Here is a 20,803-nt window from a genome sequence, read left to right as displayed (position 1 = left end):
TTACAACTGCGTTCCATAAAAACGGTGAGAGGATTACACCTTGCGGTGTACCTCTACTTACCAATCTCCTGAGCACCGATTCTCCTAGTTTCACTTGTAGTGAAAGTACCATCACTTTTCTGTAGCAGTTCCCAATTTTGAGGACTTCCCGCTAGAATCTTACGAAGTCTTGAGGTCTCAGTTGCCCCCTCAACCTCTTCACAAAAAGATTCCTAAGATTGGGTTTGGGCATTTCTGATTTCCTTCCTATACATTCTCAGAGCATCTTTATAGCCTTTTCAATCTTCTGCGGGATGTGTTTTCTTTGCCTCATTAAAAGCGCTTCTGCTTGTTTTTTGAAGCTTGCTTAGTTCAACCGTCTACCACTTAGGCTTGGGTATACCCCTCAGTCTTCTTATGGGACAGGCTTCTGCTAAGGCAGCATTCATGTTGTAGGTAATCTTGTCAACCAAATTTTCGAGTCCTTCTGTGCTTTGTGGTACCACAGATGGACATGTTAATAAGGGTAACCCCGATACAATCTACATACTTTTCTTGAATCAGGACAATATGTTGCCCACCTTTGGCTTGGTGGATTATGATCTGGTTTTAAGTGCATTGGTTTGATTCCGATATGTTTTTATGCTTTTTTCAAATTTGTCGTAGAATAGCGTTCACTAAAATTGCATCTCTTTATTATGAAAATGATCCAAGTCAGCAAATAAATAAAATAAAAATTTAATCAACAAAATCCACGGATCCGGAAAGAAGAATTTCATTAAGAGGCGCATTGAACAGATCAAATAAAATATTTATATTGTAATATTGTAATATATACTAACACATATGAGTTACATGTATTCATATAAGCACCAGCAACTTTGCTTTTTCAAGTTGTTAACCCGTCACTTTGAGGAGTATCCGTAGGTGGTTTTGTAAAATAGCTCTCGGAACCACCATAATAGTCGCTATAGTATCCGTTGTAGTGGCCGTCATAGGGGTAACCATAGTAGCCGCCATAGTAGCCGTCGCCGTAGCCGTCGCCATAGTAGTCGCCATAGGGGTAGTCATAGTAGTCCCTACTGTAGCCGTCGCCATAGTAGTCGCCATATCCACCATGGTGGTGGTGATGACGAGGGTGGTGGTAATGATAATGAGGTTCGTGGTAATGAGAGTGGTGGTGGTGATGATGAGGATGATGGTGATAAATCGGTGGTTCATAGAAATGAGGATGATCGTGATAAATCGGTGGCCCGTGGTGGAAATGATGATGTTCGGTTATATCAGTTGGTGCCGATTCTGATCCCTGGACTATCGCCAATAACAGAAGATTGAGAACTACAGCAGACACCTTCAGCTTCATTTTGTCGTTTACGCGAAAATCACTCGATACCTGCACAACACTCGCTTAAATCGTAATGAAATTCATATGCAACTATTAGCGCATTTTATAGAAATCTGAAGTTTGATTGTTAAGAGAACTGCAAATGGTCTCAGAAGTACAGCACAGCAGTAAAACTTGACGTTGTAAGAACAAATACATGTGCGGGAGTATGTGCAGGCGTAAACAATTGCAAAATTGAAATATACTTCATTGCTGCTATTGCCAGTGAATGTCTAAATGTATAAACATCTAAACTCTGTTTTAAAAATGTCCCTTACTGGACCCAAGAAGTTTGGGAAACGATTTCCGGAAAGATCCACAAGTTCACCAATCAATCGGAATTAATCGATTTTCATCACTCAAAATCATTTGCCTTTATTTAGTAAAAAAGTTATTCAAAAACAAAATTGTGTAATCAATTTCTCGTATTCTTTTATATTTGCGTGTTCACCTATGCATTTATGAAAACGTAGTGAATTTCTACGAAAAAGCATCACTCAAAAACTACTATCCCGATTTGAGCCTTTTTCGTACCGTTCTAAGAAAAGTAATTTATTAAAAACTCCGATTATTTGATTAAAATTCCGGTTATCTAAAACACCTTGAAATGATTAATCCGCTGTTTCTATTGACCGTTAAGGAACAAATATTCTCTCGGAAAAATAGTCAATCCTTTGTGTATGCGTGGGATAATTCGAAACTTGGCGAAGTCCTTAAAAGACAGTTCTTTATAATTAAAAATTTTATACAAAAAGGTGAAAGAAAAAAAAAAACGCGCTATGTTTTCGCAAGTGACATATGTATGTAGATGAAAATTTTGTGTGTTTGGAAAAAATTAATCGGAAATATTTCACCAGAAATCAGAGTATACTTTTCGAACAATTTTCGACATGCTGAATCTAAATTTGTGGTTGTGGTTCAACTCTCCGAGATATTTTAAGCTGAAGTGCAAAAAAACGCAATTTTGGCCAATATTGGAGGTTCATTAGCAACGCGATTTCGTTTCTGTTTTTAGTTTATATAAAATACTATATACACCATCTTAAAGTAAAAGCTTTATTTATTTTTAAAATTTACATTTTTCAATATACAAATTTTTTAATGTATAAATTCCTCCAATTGAAAAATTATAGACAATATTCAATACTAAGGACCACGCAGGCATCCAACAGTCGATTAGTGGGCGAGTTAGACCACGTTCTCTTCTATTTTGAAGAACTTGTATAGACCCAGTTATCTATTTCTATAACTGTATAATAACTTGCGTTCGAGTGTCAAGATATTTGCACTTCTGGAACTGTGATGCGAACTCAAATTGCAAAATTAAATGGTTTTCTTTCACGTGGAAATCGCTTTTCAGTAGTTATCCCGGCCGTTACAGTGATATATGGTATGGAGAAACTAGTAATGAAATCAGCTTAGCCACTGATAATGTTTTTTACATTCAAGCATTTTGCAGCGCTAAATCTGTACTTTCGTACATTTTCATAACCAAAACGCTTTGACGCGAAAACTAGTTTGCATAATTTTTTATCACTGACAAAATGTGTTACAAAACGAAAGAGTAAAAGTATTTGTTCATCATTTTCTCCTGTAACACAACAACAAATCCGTTAGCAAATTTAAAGCGCCTACATGTAGTACAGTTGGCATATCTGGGTTAATATAGACTCAATCTTGAAAAACGAGTCCAAGGTATTCAGCTAATCAAATTACTTTAAGGGTATTTCTCATATGTTCTGGTCCCAATTTGAAATTTTGTAGACTTGTGTAATAGAGGGAAGTTTAAGAATGCTGAGTTATCGTATTGATTTCATGATACATTTGCGACTAAAATAATAGTGGGCGGCAACATAACTAAGAACTGAACTCGAAGTTTGTGACCAAAACTACTAAATAAGGGAGTCATTGTATAGTCAGTTATAACCCTCTGTTAATAGGTTTTTAGTCCTTGCACGCAAAAGACTCTGAATATTTCGAATACGAAAGTCTCTAACAGAAAGCGTCACAAAACAAAGAGGCGAGACATTTTCGAAAAAGCAAATGAGTAAAATTAATATTAAAATACATACAATAAATAATCAATGTCAGTGACAATTTTTGAACTCAACAGTGTGTGATCGTATATGTGGGTATCTGTTGGTATCTGTTTATTTGCATGCCTAGTCATAGATGCCCTGCGAGGAAGACTTCAAATAGTGTGACAAGTTTCTGAGGCAGAAATAGTAAAGCTGGCGAAAAAGCTAGAGCTCCTCAATATTTTGACAAGTTCTTGAATTTTCATTTATGTATTCATGAAAATTTAAATGAAGAATTTTTTTTGTTTTATGTATATAAGAAACAAAATTCACTCATAACACAGGCCTTATTAATCACAATTACATAGTTTGTACCAAGACGAACCTCTTAAAAATACAATAAATGATAACAATAGACTGGCTGATTTGTACTTATTTCTCTCGCCGTGTACATTAGGGTGCCAGCATTACTAAAATTTATAAGCCATGAAATTGCATACCAACAAGTTTTATATAAATTCTAATTAAAAACCGTGAATTTGTGTATAAAGTTTGAAATTAGGATTTCTATGGTGTTTGTTACACAATGAGCTATTGTTAATAAAAAAAAACAATTAATATTTAAAAAAGAAAAAGAAAAATAGTCCAAACTGGTAAAAATTATTGTGGTGCTATAGTTTTTCGACGATATATGTGTAATGTCCTCGCCCTTCAAAAAGTGAAGGAGGAGATCGACCAAACAACTCGTAAGTTATGTGTATAGTCCACGGACGAACTGTCAATGCGTTCCGAAAAACTCACTGCTTGATATGGCTTGTGCGGTGAAGTCATAATCGAAGCGGTTTCAAATATTCGAAGAGTTAGTCCCAAACTGATGGCGACTACATGAATGCCATCACTAATATCACAAAACTATTTACCTGTTAATAAAAAGTTCCTTACGCATTGAAACTGTATATTCTATATAATATAAATATATTCACGCAAGCTTGAGTCTGAGATGCCAATGCGGGTAGAAATGGAACAACGTAGGCAACCTTCAATTTGGTTAAAACCATCTGAGTTTGCAACACGAGAGTTATGAATTGTTTGAGAGATAGGATCACCCTGGAGTAAAAAACAAAAATAAAGACAAATTTTGTGTTTTGCTTTATTGTAAACAATTTGTGCAAACAAGCACATTTTCTTCTAAATATCTTAAGAGTTTTCTCACAAAAAAGTCAGAATAGAGAAGTTATGACTATTTAGATTTTTTTTACCTTCTTTTGAGTTTCGCTCAGAACCACATTTTTCAAAACGGTGAGCCCGAAAAAGCATTTGAACAGATGTACCTAAATACTCGTACACATCTTCTTAGATATATTCTAAGTTGAATAACGTAGGATTTTTATTTGGAAAGTTCATTACAAGTACAAAACGAAAATAATTAAATGTGTCGAAATAGGGTGTTATTTGTTTTTACTGCTTTCGTTCTTGTTTTTTCAAAGAATTTTAAATTTTTTATTAATTGCCTTTAAATGCTGTGAGCAAATATGAGTATCAGTACAAAAAAAAAGTCAAAGATAAATAAAGACTGTTTTTTGCACTATGGAAGTCCAAAAATTTAATTTATTTTCAATGCCAAAAATCATTCCCTACATACTGTACATCAGATTTGGGATCATATGCGATAAAGGGTTAACAATTATATATACATATATATATAATTATCGCGTGCACCCTTTCTGGGTGTTTGGTCGAGCTCCTCCTCCTATTTGTGGTATGCGTCTTGGTGTTGTTCCACAAATGGAGGGACCTACAGTTTCAAGCCGACTCCGAACGGCTGATATTTTTTATGAGAAGTTTTTCATGGCAGAAATACACTCGGAGGTTTGTCATTGCCTGCCGAGGGGCGACCGCTATTAGAAAAATGTGTTTCTTAATTTTGATGTTTCACCGAGACTCTCTCTGTGAATTGCGAATGGTAGTCATGCACCAACCCATTCGGCTACGGCGGCGCCGTTAACAATTATATGTGAAAAAAAACACCATGACCACATCTACAGGATGTCATACGAGAATCAAAGATTTCAAGCACTCGCTCACACATTATTGCATTGCGTCCAGTAATTTCGGTTCGACTGTTGTGTTTCAGCTTTGGAATCGTTGTTGGCTTATTCGCATGGACTTTACTTGCCAAAAACTCCCTGTCTAGTCTGGCAGTCCTTTTTATATTCTCGACGGGCTGTGAACTGTTGGCTCATTCGGACGATAATTTTCAGAAAAAAATGACGAGTTTTGCGAAAAGTTGTTCTTAAAGATCGACCATTTTCATAATAAGTTTCAATAATTTTAACGCGTTGTTATATCGTGTAAAATTGTACATCTGTCTACTCGACAAAAAAAAATTTTAGAAAATTGTTATGGAGAATCATCGAATCACAATTAGAGAAGTTGCTGAGGCTGTCGGCATATGTATCTGGCTAATGGCCCATGCCACGCAACCTTTAGGGAAATTTGTATTATTCGTTTGTATTATACGTTTTTCGTACCCATTGATTTCAGTTCTTAATAAGCTATTTACATATATTTTTGTCGATAATTTAATTGTCATCTGACTGATTTACACTTAGACGTCGCTTAACATTTACTTTTCGTAGCATAGCCTCGCGTTAACATGTTTCCTAATTCTAATAATTTTTCATTATACGCGCCAGAAAGCCTTGTCAAAAATTTGAAATTTAATGCTAGCGAAGTTGCCCGAGATCTTAAAGCTTGCGTACTCAATAAAATGTATCTACAGATGAAATATGCCAACCGAAGGTGCTCTTAGCATTGAGTAGAAAGCAGTTGGGTAACACTAACAAAGCTTCAGCGCTTGTCAAGCGTTGGCATTACGGGGCGATGCGAATCTGCCATACAGCTGCGATGGAGGTGACGCACGAGCTGACTCTACTTCTCAGTAACCAGACAAACGTACTCTGCTGAATATTACTCGTACTAAAGAAGGTTTCGGCAAAGGAGTAGTGATGCCATCTAAGAACATGTAGTTGCTGAGTTTGAGTTTTCTGCTCTCACCTGCCCAGCTACCCAGGGATGATATTCCTAAAGTCATTAAATTGAAAAGAAGTTCAGAATTGAACTGGATTACAAACTAAACTAGAGTATACCTTCATTTGATGGCTCGAAAACCCTGAATGCATAGGCGTTGAAATATATGGCCCCAGAACCAAGAACCCAGAGATCAATTTAGACAGGAATTTCCAGAATGAGCGAATTGCCATTCTGAGCGGCAGTCAGGTAGCACTCAAGGCACAGTCATTCTGTGGGGTTAACCCCTAACCTCACTGGTATTTGAGTGTATCCATAAACTTAATTTGTTACGAACGCACAATCGCATCCGATTAATTTGGGTACAAGACACAGGCGTATTGGGAACGAAGTACCGGATGTATCGACAAGAGAGACTATGACCTCGTTATTCCCGAAATGAAAATGCTGACTGGCTTACTCACAAGTCATTGCAGAATGAACAGTCATCTGCTCAGGATTGGGATATGACCCACTGACTTTTGTTTCGCTCAGGAATCCCAAGAGGCTCTTATACATCTTCTCCTAGAATGCAGCGGGATAGCGCGGAGTAGATAGAGACACCTCGGACAATTACAGCCAAAAGAAGCCCACATATGATCAGTACAACCCATCTCTATCTTAAATTTAAGAAGGGAACTGAGTTTGGGTGAGATACTGCGATGAGTAGAGTGTAGGGCACAAAAGACCATAAGGCCGAAGTGGAAATCTCAAATTAAATCTATCTGCATATATATCAAGCCTACGCATTTTAAGGTGTCTTGCCAACAGGCACCTTTTCAACAACTTCTTGTTTGTTCGAGAATAGATTTGAATACTAATAGAGATATAGAGATACTTTTACAATAGGTTGTTTTTGTTTTATTTATTTCTTTATTATAGAAAAATAATAATAAAATGGCTTTCAGATACATACATATTCAATATAGTTGCCTGATTGTGTCTATGCTATGCTATGCTATGCTATGTCTAAGGTATATTAAAGAGAATAGATTACAGATGGGATACCTTTTGTGGAGTTATTTGAAGTCGTTGGTATAAACTCTCTTCATGCTCTAAAAGCCAATATTCTATGCGCTATTCCTAATTTTTAAAGTGGTTAAGTCACTAGGTAAAAAGTGTGTTTATTATTCATTTGACATTTCGTTACTTTAATATAATGTTCACTAAAATTTGTATTGCGTATTATGAAGTTTATTGTTACAAAATAATAAAAATAAAAAAACAGTTAACATTTTTTTTAATTCAATACATAGAAAAATAAAAGTTATTGAAGCAAAATCAACGGATGCCGAAAGAAGAATTTCATTAAGAGGCGCATTGAACAGCTCAAATAAAATATAATATTTATATTGTAATATTGTAATACTAATACATATCAAATACATGTAAGTACTTATATAAGCATCAGCAACTTTGCTTTTTCAAGTCGTTAAGCCGCCACTTTTAGAAGTATCCGTAGGTGCGTTTGTAAAATAGCTCTGGAAACCACTAGAGTAGCCGTTAGAGTTTTCACCAAAGGGGTGGCCATAGTAGGCGTAATAGTAGTCGCCATATCCACCATGATCATGATGAGGGTGGTGGTGGTGATAGTGGTGGTGGTGATGATGAGGATGGTGATGATGAGGGTGGTGGTGGTGGTAATGGTGGTGATGGTGATAAATCGGTGGCTCATAGAAATGATGATGTTCGGTTAAATCAATTGGTGCCGATTCTGATTCCTGGACGATCGCCAATAACAGAGAGATGAGAACTACAGCAGACACCGTCAGCTTCATTTTGTCGTTTACGCGCAAATCACTCGATGCCTGCACAATAGTCGCTTAAATCGGAATGAAATTCATATGCAACTATTAACGCATTTTATAGAAATCTGAAGTTTGATTATTAAGAGAACTGTAAATAATTTCAGAAGTACAGCACAGCAGTCAACGTTAAAACTTGACGTTGTAAGAACAAATATGTACATGTGCGGGAGTATGTGCAGGCGTAAACAATTGCAAAATTGAAATATACTTCATTGCTGCTATTGCTAGTGAATGTCTAAATGTACAAACATCACAACTCTGTTTTAAAAATGTCCCTTACTGGACCCAAGAAGTTTGGGAAACGATTTCCGGAAAGATCCACAAGTTCACCAATCAATCGGAATTAATCGATTTTCATCACTCAAAATCATTTGCCTTTATTTAGTAAAAAAGTTATTCAAAACCAAAATTGTGTAATCAATTTCTCGTATTCTTTTATATTTGCATGTTCACCTATACACTTATAAAAACGTAGTGAATTTCTTCGAAAAAGCAACACTCAAAAACTAATATCCCGATTTGAGCCTTTTTTGCACCGTTGGAAAGCTTGCGTAGGGATGTATTCTAAGAAAAGTAAAAAAGCACCTTTTTTTATAGCGTTGCCATCTGAATTTTATTGCCAAAATAGCAACGAATTACAAATTTCACTTGAATATTAAGAAATAAAGGTGTTTAAATAAGCTTTAGTAAAACGATAGTTTCAGAAAATTTGTGCCACTTGTTGGGTTTTTTCGGTAAAAATTAAGAAGTATATATACTTGTATCTAGGTATCTATATACATATACATTTCCACCAATATACTTTTGCAATCGATTTCTTAATTCCCAACAAACAAGACAACAACAAACATGTGGCAAGCTCTTCTCTAAATACCTTAAATATTTCGTTTTAAATGCAAACGACCCGCGGGCACCAATTAATTTATAATAAATGTGCCTGACCACTTAGGCCGTTGCCGATCCATTGTGTTTTAAGTGGAAACCGATTGGTCTGGCTGGCTCTTATATCCCTTAGGTCATCAGTATCATTCAAGAAGGATGAGAAACTAAACCTAGTGGTATGTGACGCAGGGCAGCGACAGAGAAGATGTCTGCCAAACTATTCCTCCTCCTCAGTGTCTGCAATAGTGGGAATGAGGTACGTGCAACCTTTGAGCATGTCGCCCTGGGAACCAGTGGCCTAAGAACAAAGCAACTAACATAGAGACGTTTTTCCCTGAGCGCCTTAAATAGCGCCTTTGAGCGGCTGATGTCCCATTTGGTTTCTAATGGTGCTAATGTAATTAGTAGAAAAGGAGACGATAATCCCTCAGTAAACTGTATCCTTTTGCTTTACTGCTCCTTAACCTGGTTTCAGTACTGGAGAAAATGAGAGTAATAACTGTATGGTTGGTCATCATGACCCCGGCTATGAATTGTATAAAATTCGCTTCGTTACAAGGAATTGTCTTTTTGTTCTTGTACTTAGAAGAAATTGAGTGTGTAAAGTTATATTTCATTTCGAGGAGAAGTTTGAAGTTTTACTGGATGCATTTTTACTTGCAATAAATTGTAAGTAAGAAACACAGTTGTTTGCCAGCATATACCGATACAATAAATACTAGAAACGGAATCTGTATTGAAAAACTCTAAATAAAAATCAAAAGAAAGTCTCTAATACAAGTGTGAAGCTATACTTTGATCGCTGTATAATTTGCAAACTTCCATTTTTCTTAACTTTTTGCGAGCGAATTTGTTTGTTTGAGTTTGTTTTCTTCAGAGCGAATGCTGGCAAATTCTTAGACATTTCCTTCCTTACTAATTTTTATTGGAAAATTAGTACTATTTTTTTTTTTGGTTTCAGGGAGAAACAAAGGGCCACTGTTAAGAAACCTATACACTTCTTAAATTCTTATATTTTGGTGAAAAATAATAAAACAAAAAAAGCAAGGCATATTAAACTACATACACACCATTGCGCATATATATAAAATTCCCAACAAACAATATATAATTGGCGCGTACAGTCTTTTTGGGTGTTTGGCCGAGCTCCTTCTCCTATTTGTGGTGTGCGTCTTGATGGTGATCCACAAATGGAGGGACCTACAGTTGCAAGCCGACTCCGAACGGCAGATAGTTTTATGAGGAGCTTTTTCATGGCAGAAATACACTCGGAGGTTTGTCATTGCCTGCCGAGCGGCGACCGCTATTAGAAAAATGTTTTTCTTAATTTCGATTTCACCGAGATTCGAACCTACGTTCTTTCTGCACTCCGAATGGTAGACACGCACCAACCATTCGGCTACGGCGGCCGCGGACACATACCTATATGTATGTACTTTAGGAAATACACGCCTTTTAAAATAACACAGGTTTTTCTGACCCAACCTGACTAATGCCGGGTTAATGCTTAAAATTCTATAATCATATAAATGCGCTGAGGTGTTTTTTATTAAAAATTATATTTTTGTCCTTTATTTAAATTTGTACATATATATGATACAAGTACATTTCCATGAATTTCCAAAGAATATTTTCAACAAAACTACATTTACTCCATTGGAGCAGTTGAGAACAAATTTAACTGTAGGAATCGAGTCTTAATCGCACTTAAAATTACGGGTAATTGTTTTATCTTTTGAATCCACCGTAGTAGCCGTAGGGATACCAAAGATAGCGGCGATAGTAGTACGGTGAGCTGTAGTAAAGTGGACGGACTACTGCAACAGGTCGTCCAACTGGAACTCCTACACCGAGGACACCAACCCCCACTATGGGCGAGGATAGTACGCAAAGAAGCATAAAAGCAAAGTACAAAAAAAAGAATACAAGAGCTAATTTCATTTCACAGCTTAAACATCTCTAATCTCGCGGAACTCTTTCCAGAGTTTGTATGAAGTGCGACTATGATTTCAATTATTAGGCATATGTATTTATACCCTAAAACATTCGAATTGCTTCAATTTTTATTGATCTAGAAACTAATATATAAAAAAGGAAAATCAAATAATCACAATTTCACTAGTAAACACGGTTTCGGATGCTGCGGATGCGGATATTCAATAAATCATTTTTTAATATTTCTTACAATGGTTATTTTTCCAATAAAAAATAATTAATCACAAAAGAAGTGCGGTTGACTTGATTGAGATTGCAGTTTGTAAGCTTCAGCGCTTAGCAAGCGTGTGCATTACGGGGCGATGCGAATCTGCCATACAACTGCGATGGAGGTGACGCACGAGCTGACACTGCTTCTCAGTAACCAGCCAAACGTACTCTGCTGAATATTACTCGTACTAAAGAAGGTTTCCGCAAAGGAGTAGTGATGTCATCTAAGAAACTGTAGTTGCTGAGTTTGAATTTTCTGCTCTCACCTGCCCAGCTACCCAGGGATGATATTCCTAAAGTCATTAAATTGTAAAGAAGTTCAGAATTGAACTGGATTACAAACTAAACTAACTCTAACCTCATTGGTGTTTGAGTGTATCGATAAACTTAATTTATTAGGAACGCACAGTAGCATCTGATTAATTTGGGTACAATACACAGGGGTACTGGGAACGAAGTTCCGTATGTATTGACAAGAGAGACTATGACCTCGTTATGCCTGAACTGAGAATGCTCACTGGCTTTCTCACAGGCTATTATAGAATGAACAGTCATCTGCACATCATTGAGATATTGCTCACTGACTCTCTTTTCTGCGACGAATCCTCAGAGATTCGAATACACCTTCCCCTTGAATGCAGCTCTATAGCGCGGAGAAGGTTGAGACAACCCGGCCAATTGCAGCCATAAGAGCAGACAAGGCGGGGCAACCGATTAGAATGTGTTCTACGGTTAATCGTGGGTGATTATTTATCTATATTTAGGAAGAACCGAAAAAGCGCGAAAAAGGAAACTGGCTCTTTTGTATTTGATTAAACGATACGAGTATGTACACGTGTATGTGGAAATTACTTGATCAATAGCAAACTAAATCTCACGAAGGTTCAGGCCTGCAAAAATTGTTGTGTGATTTTTTCGCAAAGTGGTCCTCGGTCAAGCGAGAAAAGCGTATCACGGGCATCGAGTAGAAAATTGTAGGTTTTGCTCATCTCTGGTTTTAAGCGCATTGGTTTGATTCAGATATGTTTTTATGCTTTTCTCAAATTTGTCGTAGAATAGCGAGTCGATTTAATACTCAAAGCCGTTAAGGGAGGAGCCTGCTTTAGAGGCTTCAAAAAATCGATTTTTTTCGTGGATTTTTGGATTTGGGAGGGAAATAAATATTCGATTGAAACGAAACTTTCTGGTTTTATTATTATATATTTCAACAGTCTTCTCAAATTTTTTCATTAAAATATATGTCATATCATACAAGCATTTTGCCGAGGCGCCTCGAGTGTGCATGTGTCGGGCGGCGGGAAAGATGCAGGTAGCAATTTTCATCTGAAACCAAAAACCCAAAAAGTTTTTATTTTGGTATAGTATAGCTTCTAGTTAAACCAAGAAAATTAAACAAAAAGTGAGAAAATCAACAATTTTTCGCTCATTAAAAAAAAACATTAATTTATTTGGAAAAGCAAATTCACTTTAGATTGTTTAAAAAGTAGGTTAACTTTCTTAAGGTTTTTTAGGTTCAACTAGAAGATAATTTAATTCCGAATACAATCAATGTTAGCTCGTTTTGATAGGACGTTTCACTTTTTCCCTATCTTTCCCGCCAATTAGAAAAAATCGCAAAAATAAAAAACCGAGAAATCGCACTTTGAGCGATCCGATCAATTTCTTCTGTAACTGTAATAAGTAAAAAATGTGTTAATTATTCATGTCAAATGTCGTTATTTTAATCTAATATTCACAAAATTGCATTTCTTTATTATGGAAATAGTCCAAGTCAACAAATAAACAAAATAAAAATTTAATTTTGTTTTTATTTCAATATACATATAGAAAAATAAAAGGTATTGGAGCAAAATAAAGGGATTCTGCAAGAAAAATTTCATTAAGAGGCGCATTGAACAGCTCAAATAAAATGTTTATATTGTAATATTGTAACACAAATCAATTACATGTAAGTTCTTATATAAGCACCAGCAACTTTGCTTTTTCAAGTTGTTAAGCCGCCACTTTGAGGAGTATCCATAGGTGCGTTTGTAATATAGCTCTGGGAACCACCATAGTAGTCGGTATAGTAGCCGTTGTAGTGGTTGCCATAGGGGTAACCATAGTAGCCATCATAGTAGTAGTCGCCATATCCACCATGATGATGATGAGGGTGGTGGTGGTGGTGGTGATGATGATAATGAGGGTGGTGATGGTGATGGTGATGATGAGGGTGGTGATGGTGATGATGAGGATGAGGGTGATAAATCGGTGGCCCATAGAAATGAGTAGGATCGTGATAAATCGGTGGCCCATAGAAATGATGATGATGTTCGGTTATATCAGTTGGTGCCGATTCTGATTCCTGGACGATCGCCAATAACAGAGAGATGAGAACTACAGCAGACATCTCCAGCTTCATTTTGTCGTTTACGCGAAAATAACTCGATACCTGCACAACAGTCGCTTAAATCGTAATGAAATTCATATGCAACTATTAGCGCATTTTATAGAAATCTGGAGTTTGATTATTAAGAGAACTGCAAATAGTTTCAGAAGTACAGCACAGCAGTCAACGTTAAAACTTGACGTTGTAAGAACAAATACATGTGCGGGAGTATGTGCAGGCGTAAACAATTGCAAAATTAAAATATACTTCATCGCTGCTATTGCCAGTGAATGTCTAAATGTATAAACATCTAAACTCTGTTTTAAAAATGTCCCTTACTGGACCCAAGAAGTTTGGGAAACGATTTCCGGAAAGATCCACAAGTTCACCAATCAATCGGAATTAATCGATTTTCATCACTCAAAATCATTTGCCTTTATTTAGTAAGAAAGTTATTCAAAAACAAAATTGTGTAATCAATTTCTCGTATTCTTTTATATTTGCATCTTCACCTATACATTTATAAAAACGTAGTGAATTTCTTCGAAAAAGCATCACTCAAAAACTAATATCCCGATTTTTTTGCCTTTTTTGCACCGTTGGAAAGCCTGCGTGTCGTAGATGTTTTGTGTATATCATGGGGTGTAGCCATCATGTTTTATGTATTCTAAGAAAAATAATTTATTGAAAACTTTTTATTTGATTAAAATCCGGATATCTGCGGTTATCCAAAACACCTTGAAATGATTCTGCCGGTGTTTCTAACGACCATTAAGGAACAAGGGCGTTTGCTTTTTGAACCACCTATTTTTTGAGAATGGTAACACAAATGATATGCCAAATGTATTCATAATTTACTTAAAGGTGTGAAATTTACGAAATGGGACGCTATACGCTTGAACAAAATTGGAAAATATTGAAAACCTATTTCCAAAGTGGTGAGTTTTCTACTCAAACTGTGAGAAATTTGAAAAAAAAAATTCCAAAAAAAAGATTTGCCAACAAAAAAGTTTGGGGATCAATTTGTTAATCGTCTTCGTGAAAGTGGATCGTTAGTGGATAAAACAACACGTCAACGTACTCCTACAGTGCGTACACCCGAAAACACTGCTGCTGTAGAGGAAAATGTGCGTTAATATCCAACAACCTCAACTCGTCATCGTTCTTAAAAATTGAACATAACACGCACTTCTTTGAGGAGAACTTTGCATAAAGACCTCAGGCTTACAAAGTTCAATTCCTGCAAGAACTGAAGCCTAATGACCATCCAATGCGTTTTCGGTTCGCTCAAATCATGTTTTCTGATGAAGCTCATTTTCACATCAGTGGCTACGTCAATAAGCAAAATTGTCGGATTTGGGGCTCAGAAAATCCACACGTTACTGTAGAGAAGCAAATGCGTCCACAACGAGTCACTGTTTGGTGCGGTTTTTGGTCTGGCGGCATCATCGGGCCATTTTTTTTCGAAAATGAGCGAGGAGCCGCGGTTACAGTAAATGGCGAGCGTTACCGTGACATGCTCAACGAATTTTCGTTTCCAAAAATTGAAGAGGATGACATGGACGACATTTGGTTTCAACAGGACGGTGCAACTCGTCACACTGCCAAAGTTACACTCGAACTTTTGGCTACCGTTTTTGAAAACCGAATAATCAGCCGAAATTCCGATATCAATTGGCCGCCTCGGAGCTGTGATTTAAGCCCGTTGGACTATTTTTTGTGGGGAGCCGTTACGGACAAATACTATGCGAACCATCCAGAGACGATTGATGCTTTAAAACGCGAAATCGAAGTTGCCATTCATGAAATTGGAGCCCAAACAATCGAAAATGTCCTTAAAAATTGGGTTGATCGAATGGCCTACTGTAAATCCAGTCGTGGTAGTCATTTGAACGATATTATTTTTCATTCATAAATGACAATGTTCAATCTTCAAAATAAAAAAAAAGTTTGAAAAAATATTGATTAGTTTCTTTTTATAGCCGATTCAAAAAGCAAATTTTACGTGACCCACCCTATATTCTCTCGGAAAAATATTCCGTTATAAAGACCATGCCGACTTCAAACAGCCGATTGGTGAGAGAGATAGACCACGTTCTCTTCTATTTTGAAAAACTTGTATAGACCCAATTATTTATTTCTATAACTGTATAATAACTTGCGTTCGAGTGTCAAGATATTTGCACTTCTGGAACTATGAGGCGAACTCAAATTGCAAAATTAAATGTTTTTCTTTCACGTGGAAATCGCTTTTCAGTAGTTCTCGCTGCCGTTACAGTGATATATGGTATGGAGAAACTAGTAATGAAACCAGCTTAACCATTGATGATAATTCAGGATATTTAAGCAGTTTTTTCTACATTCAACCAACATTTCGAAAACTCATTATTTAACATTTTGCAGCGCTAAATCTGTACTTTCGTACATTTTCATATCCAAAACGCCTTGACGCGAAAACTATGTCTTTAACCCAGATAACCCGGCAAGTTCACTAGTTTGCATAATTTTTTATCACTGACAAAATGTGTTACAAAACTAAAGAGTTTTAAAAATATTTTATCCACGTACTTTGTTCATCACTTTCTCCTGTAACACAAAACAGTGTGTGAGCGTATATGTGGGTATCTGTTTATTTGCATGCCTAGTCGTAGATGCCCTGCGAGGAAGACTTCAAAAGTTTCTGATGCAGAAATAGTACAGCTGGCGAAAAATCTAGAGCGCCTCAATATTTTGTTTAGTTGTAAGGTTTTCGAAATTTCATTTATGTATCCCATCAAAATTAAAATGAATTATTTAACACTAAACCTACCGATATTTTATGTATTCCTATTCCTACCAAAGTGGGTCAAATGACCCGTCTTGAAAATATATATTATATAAATACAATACATTATTAAGATCACATATATTTCTCGGTAAAACAATTAGAAAGAGAAGAGTAAATCTTGAAAAATACATTCGATGTATTTTTTAATAAAAGTCGTGAAGGCAAACGACGATTTAATAATGTTATTTCTAAGAACTTCTGAGAAAAAGTTTAAAATGGGTCATTTGACCCATCCATGGTAGGTTTAGTGTTAAACGACCGGCCGCCGTAGCCGAATGGGTTGGTGCGTGATTGTCATTCGGAATTCACAGAGAGATCGTTGGTTCGAATCTCGGTGAAAGCAAAATTAATAAAAACATTTTTCTAATAGCGGTCGCCCCTCGGCAGGCAATGGCAAACCTCCGAGTGTATTTCCGCCATGAAAAAGTTCCTCATAAAAATTTCTGCCGTTCGGAGTCGGCTTGAAACTGTAGGTCCCTCCATTTGTAGAACAACATCAACACGCACACCTCTAATAGGAGGAGGAGCTCGGCCAACCACCTAACAGAAGAGTACGCGCCAATTATTATTTTTTTTTTATTTAAATGAAAAATTTTGTTAGTTTTATATAAAAACAAAATTCACTCCATAACACAGGCCATATTAATCACAATTACATACTTTGTACCAAGACGAACCTCTTAAAAATGATAGCAATAGACTGGCTGATTTGTACTTATTTCTCTCGCCGTGCACATTAGGGTGCCAGCATTACTAAAATTTTTATGCCATGAAATTGCATACCAACAAGTTTTATATAAATTCTAATTAAAAACCGTGAATTTGTGTATAAAGTTTGAAATTTGGATTTGTATGGTGTTTGTTACACAATGAGCTATTCTTAATAAAAAAAAAAACAATTAACATTTAAAAAAGAAAAATAGTCCAAACTGGTAAAAATTATTGAGGTGCTATAGTTTTTCGACGATATATGTGTAATGTTCTCGCCCTTGAAAAAGTGAAGGAGGACATCGACCAAACAACTTCTAAGATATGTGTATAATCCACGGACGAACCGTCAATGCGTTCCGACAAACTGACTAGCGTTCATAGTCCACCATACAGTGCAGTATCGTCTCATTGATGAAGGCAAGGACGGGACAGCACCTTAGGTAGCTGTCCGGTCAGGATGCCGAGCTCGAAATTTATAGGATATCACCCTCAATATAGGTGCGCTCAAACCGATTGGTAGTAGGTGACTTTAATGCGTATCTCCATATTTGGGACATCTATAGGAAGAGCAGATAGACGATTCGACATTCAGCACTGTAAACGACGGCGCCCCCACTAGGGTAATGGGCAATAGCAGCAGCTCGCCTGACATCACTATTGATAACGCCGGTCTGATAAATAAAGGGTTTTCCAATAAGAGGTGTTATTCCCGTAAATGATCAATGGTTTCGTTGCTTTTGCGGCACGTAGTGCCGTCTTGTTGAAAATAAACGTTGCCAAAATCAATACTATTCAATTCCGGCCATAAGAAATCCTTAATCATCTCTTAAAAGCCCAATCCATTCACCGAAACTGTTTCTCCAGCTCCGTTTTCAAAAAAAATAAGGTCCAATGACTCCGCCGGACCATAAACTGCACCAAACAATCACACGTTGATGATAGAGGAGCTTTCCAACATAACTCTTGGATTTTCTGAGCCACAGATCCGACAATTTTGCTTGTTTAAGAAGCCACCAAGGTGGAAATGGGCCTCATCACTCAAGATAATTTTTCGATGGAATTCCAGATCATTTTCATGCATTTTAACGACCCAATCAGCAAAGACACGACGTTGTTGATGATTGACCGGCTTGAGTTCTTGTGTAAACTGGACTTTATAAGCCTTCATAGCCAAATCTTTATGCAAAACTTGGTAATGACGTTTGTGGAATGCCTAATTCCAAGAACGACGAGGAATGGACAAACCAGGGGTTTCGGCTACAACAGCAATATTTTCGGCTGTTCTTGAGCGTCGTGCACGGGTTTATTCTTCACATCACTAACTTGTCCCAACAGCTCGAATTTTTTCACCAACTCGCTCACATGTTATCGCATTACGTTCAGCAATCTCGGTTCGAATGTTGTGCTTCAGCTTTCGAATCGTTGCTGGCTTTTTCGCATAGACCTTACTTGTCAAAAAACTATAATCTAGTACGCCAGTCTGTTTTATATTCTCGACGGACTTTGAACTGGCGATTCATTCAGACGATTATTTTCACAAAAAAAAAATCATGAATTTCGCAATTTGATATATGTACATCGCAAGGTGAGATCTGACATCTGTGGAATTTTCTCCATTTGCACATTTTTCGTACCCTTTGTTTTCAGTTCTTTCTAAGCTATTTACGTATATTTGTGAGGATAATTTAATTATCGTCTGACTGATTTACACTTAGACGTCGCTTAACATTTACTTTTCGTACCACAGCCTCGCGTTAGCATGCTTCATAATTGTAGCAAGGTTTCATTATATGCAAAAAAAAAGCCTTGTCAAAAATTTGAAATTTAATGCTAGCGAAGTTGCCCGAGATCTTAAAGCTTGCGTACTCAATAAAATGTATCTACAGATGAAATATGCCAACCGAAGGTGCTCTTAGCATTGAGTAGAAAGCAGTTGGGTAACACTAACAAAGCTTCAGCGCTTGTCAAGCGTTGGCATTACGGGGCGATGCGAATCTGCCATACAGCTGCGATGGAGGTGACCCACGAGCTGACACTGCTTCTCAGTAACCAGCCAAACGTACTCTGCTGAATATGGTTTTTTTTTGTCTAGACAACTAGCAAATGCAGCACTCAGGCATTAATTAAGTCCATTGTACTACATTTGGATTCCCTTTTAATTTTCTTTAAATCTACCCGATTTCCGAAGAAATCTGAGTAGATCTTTGGATGCTATGGAGGTCGCTTCTTAACACATCAGTGCGAAGGACCTCAAACCTCATTCGAGCGAAGGCGGAGCAGACGCACAGGAAGTGGTCCGCCATCTCGTCCTCCTCTTCACAAGCTTGAGCAGATTACACTGCTCATGTCGCAGATTTGCGACAGTCGATCGGACATGACAGGTAGCATCAGTTTAGTCCATCTGCAGCCTCTCTCAGCCTACCAAGCTCGCTTGTGGGTTGTAGTAACCCATTTGGAAACCATGGCTTTGTTGGCTGCAGAAGGAAGTGGCAAAACAGGCTCTGGGCCAAAGAAATTGGCCTCAGAGTCCATCCTAGCTAAGGAGTCAGAGGTCTCGTTACCCACGATACCCACGTGTCCCGGGACCCATGTTAGCATCAGGTTATTATGTTTACCGACATAGTTCAGCCTGGATTTACAGGACTCGACTACCCCTGATGTGGTTGACGGGCTGGCTAAGGCAACTTTGCTGTCGCTGCAGACACATATAGATCTGCCTCTCCACCTGTTTTCTACAACAAATGTCATCGCTTCTTGAACTGCATGCACCTCCGCTTGAAACACAGATGCATGCATTCCAAGAGCAAAGTGCAGTTTTGTCCTGCTGAATTCCACGTAGACCCCATAGTCGGAGCCATGCTCGGTCCTGGATCCAACCGCGAAAATGCGAAAATAGTGTTTACTGGGCTCATTTTCAGAGTTTGACCACAACTGAGCCTCTGGTAGCACTACACTGTATCTCTTTTCAAGTACGACTCTTGATGACATGGAGTCAAAGGGCATAGAAAGAATCGTTGGACCGAAGTCCATGCCTTCTCTGTTTTCCAATGCCGGACAGGGGCCGTACCAGTTGCCATTGTATTTCAGCCTGCAGATGGCCTTCAAGGCCTCTCCTTGGATGAATGCGTCAAGTGGTGGTAGACTAATCAGAGCATCTAATGCCGGGCATCTAGATGGCCGCCGTAGCCGAATGGGTTGGTGCGTTGGATGCGACTACCATTGGGAATTCACAGAGAGAACGTCGGTTCGAATCTCGGTGAAACTCCCAAAATTAAGAAAAACATTTTTCTAATAGCGTCCCTCGGCAAGCAATGGCAAACCTCCAAGTGTATTTCTGCCATAAAAAAGCTCCTCATAAAAATATCTGTCGTTCGGAGTCGGCTTGAAACTGTAGGTCCCACCATTTGTGGGACAACATAATCTCATGCAGGTTCAAGCCTGCAAAAATTGTTGTGTGATTTTTCGCAAAGTCGTCCTCGATCAAGCGTAAAAAAGCGTATCACGGGCGTTGAGTAGAAAATTGCTGGTTTTGCTTATCTCTGGTTTTAAGTG

At 37.5% G+C, this 20,803-nt stretch overlaps 1 protein-coding gene across 1 annotated transcript; it reads right to left on the bottom strand.

Moving 5' to 3' along the window:
- Positions 1 to 868: 868 nt before the first annotated feature.
- LOC129244238 (histidine-rich carboxyl terminus protein 1) lies at positions 869 to 1,342 on the bottom strand. The gene has a single exon (XM_054881852.1). It carries the CDS (start codon positions 1,340 to 1,342, stop codon positions 869 to 871), a length of 474 nt encoding a protein of 157 aa, XP_054737827.1.
- Positions 1,343 to 20,803: the final 19,461 nt, after the last annotated feature.

The sequence above is a fragment of the Anastrepha obliqua genome, chromosome 4 (assembly GCF_027943255.1).
Source record: "Anastrepha obliqua isolate idAnaObli1 chromosome 4, idAnaObli1_1.0, whole genome shotgun sequence".
Lineage (NCBI taxonomy): Eukaryota > Metazoa > Arthropoda > Insecta > Diptera > Tephritidae > Anastrepha > Anastrepha obliqua.
The sequence above is the reverse complement of the archived record's forward strand: the minus strand, read 5'-3'. Positions and strand labels throughout refer to the sequence as shown.

Excerpts from the sequence above, each read along its gene's own strand:
- LOC129244238 (XM_054881852.1), bottom strand. The coding sequence starts at position 1,342 with ATGAAGCTGAAGGTGTCTGCTGTAGTTCTCAATCTTCTGTTATTGGCG.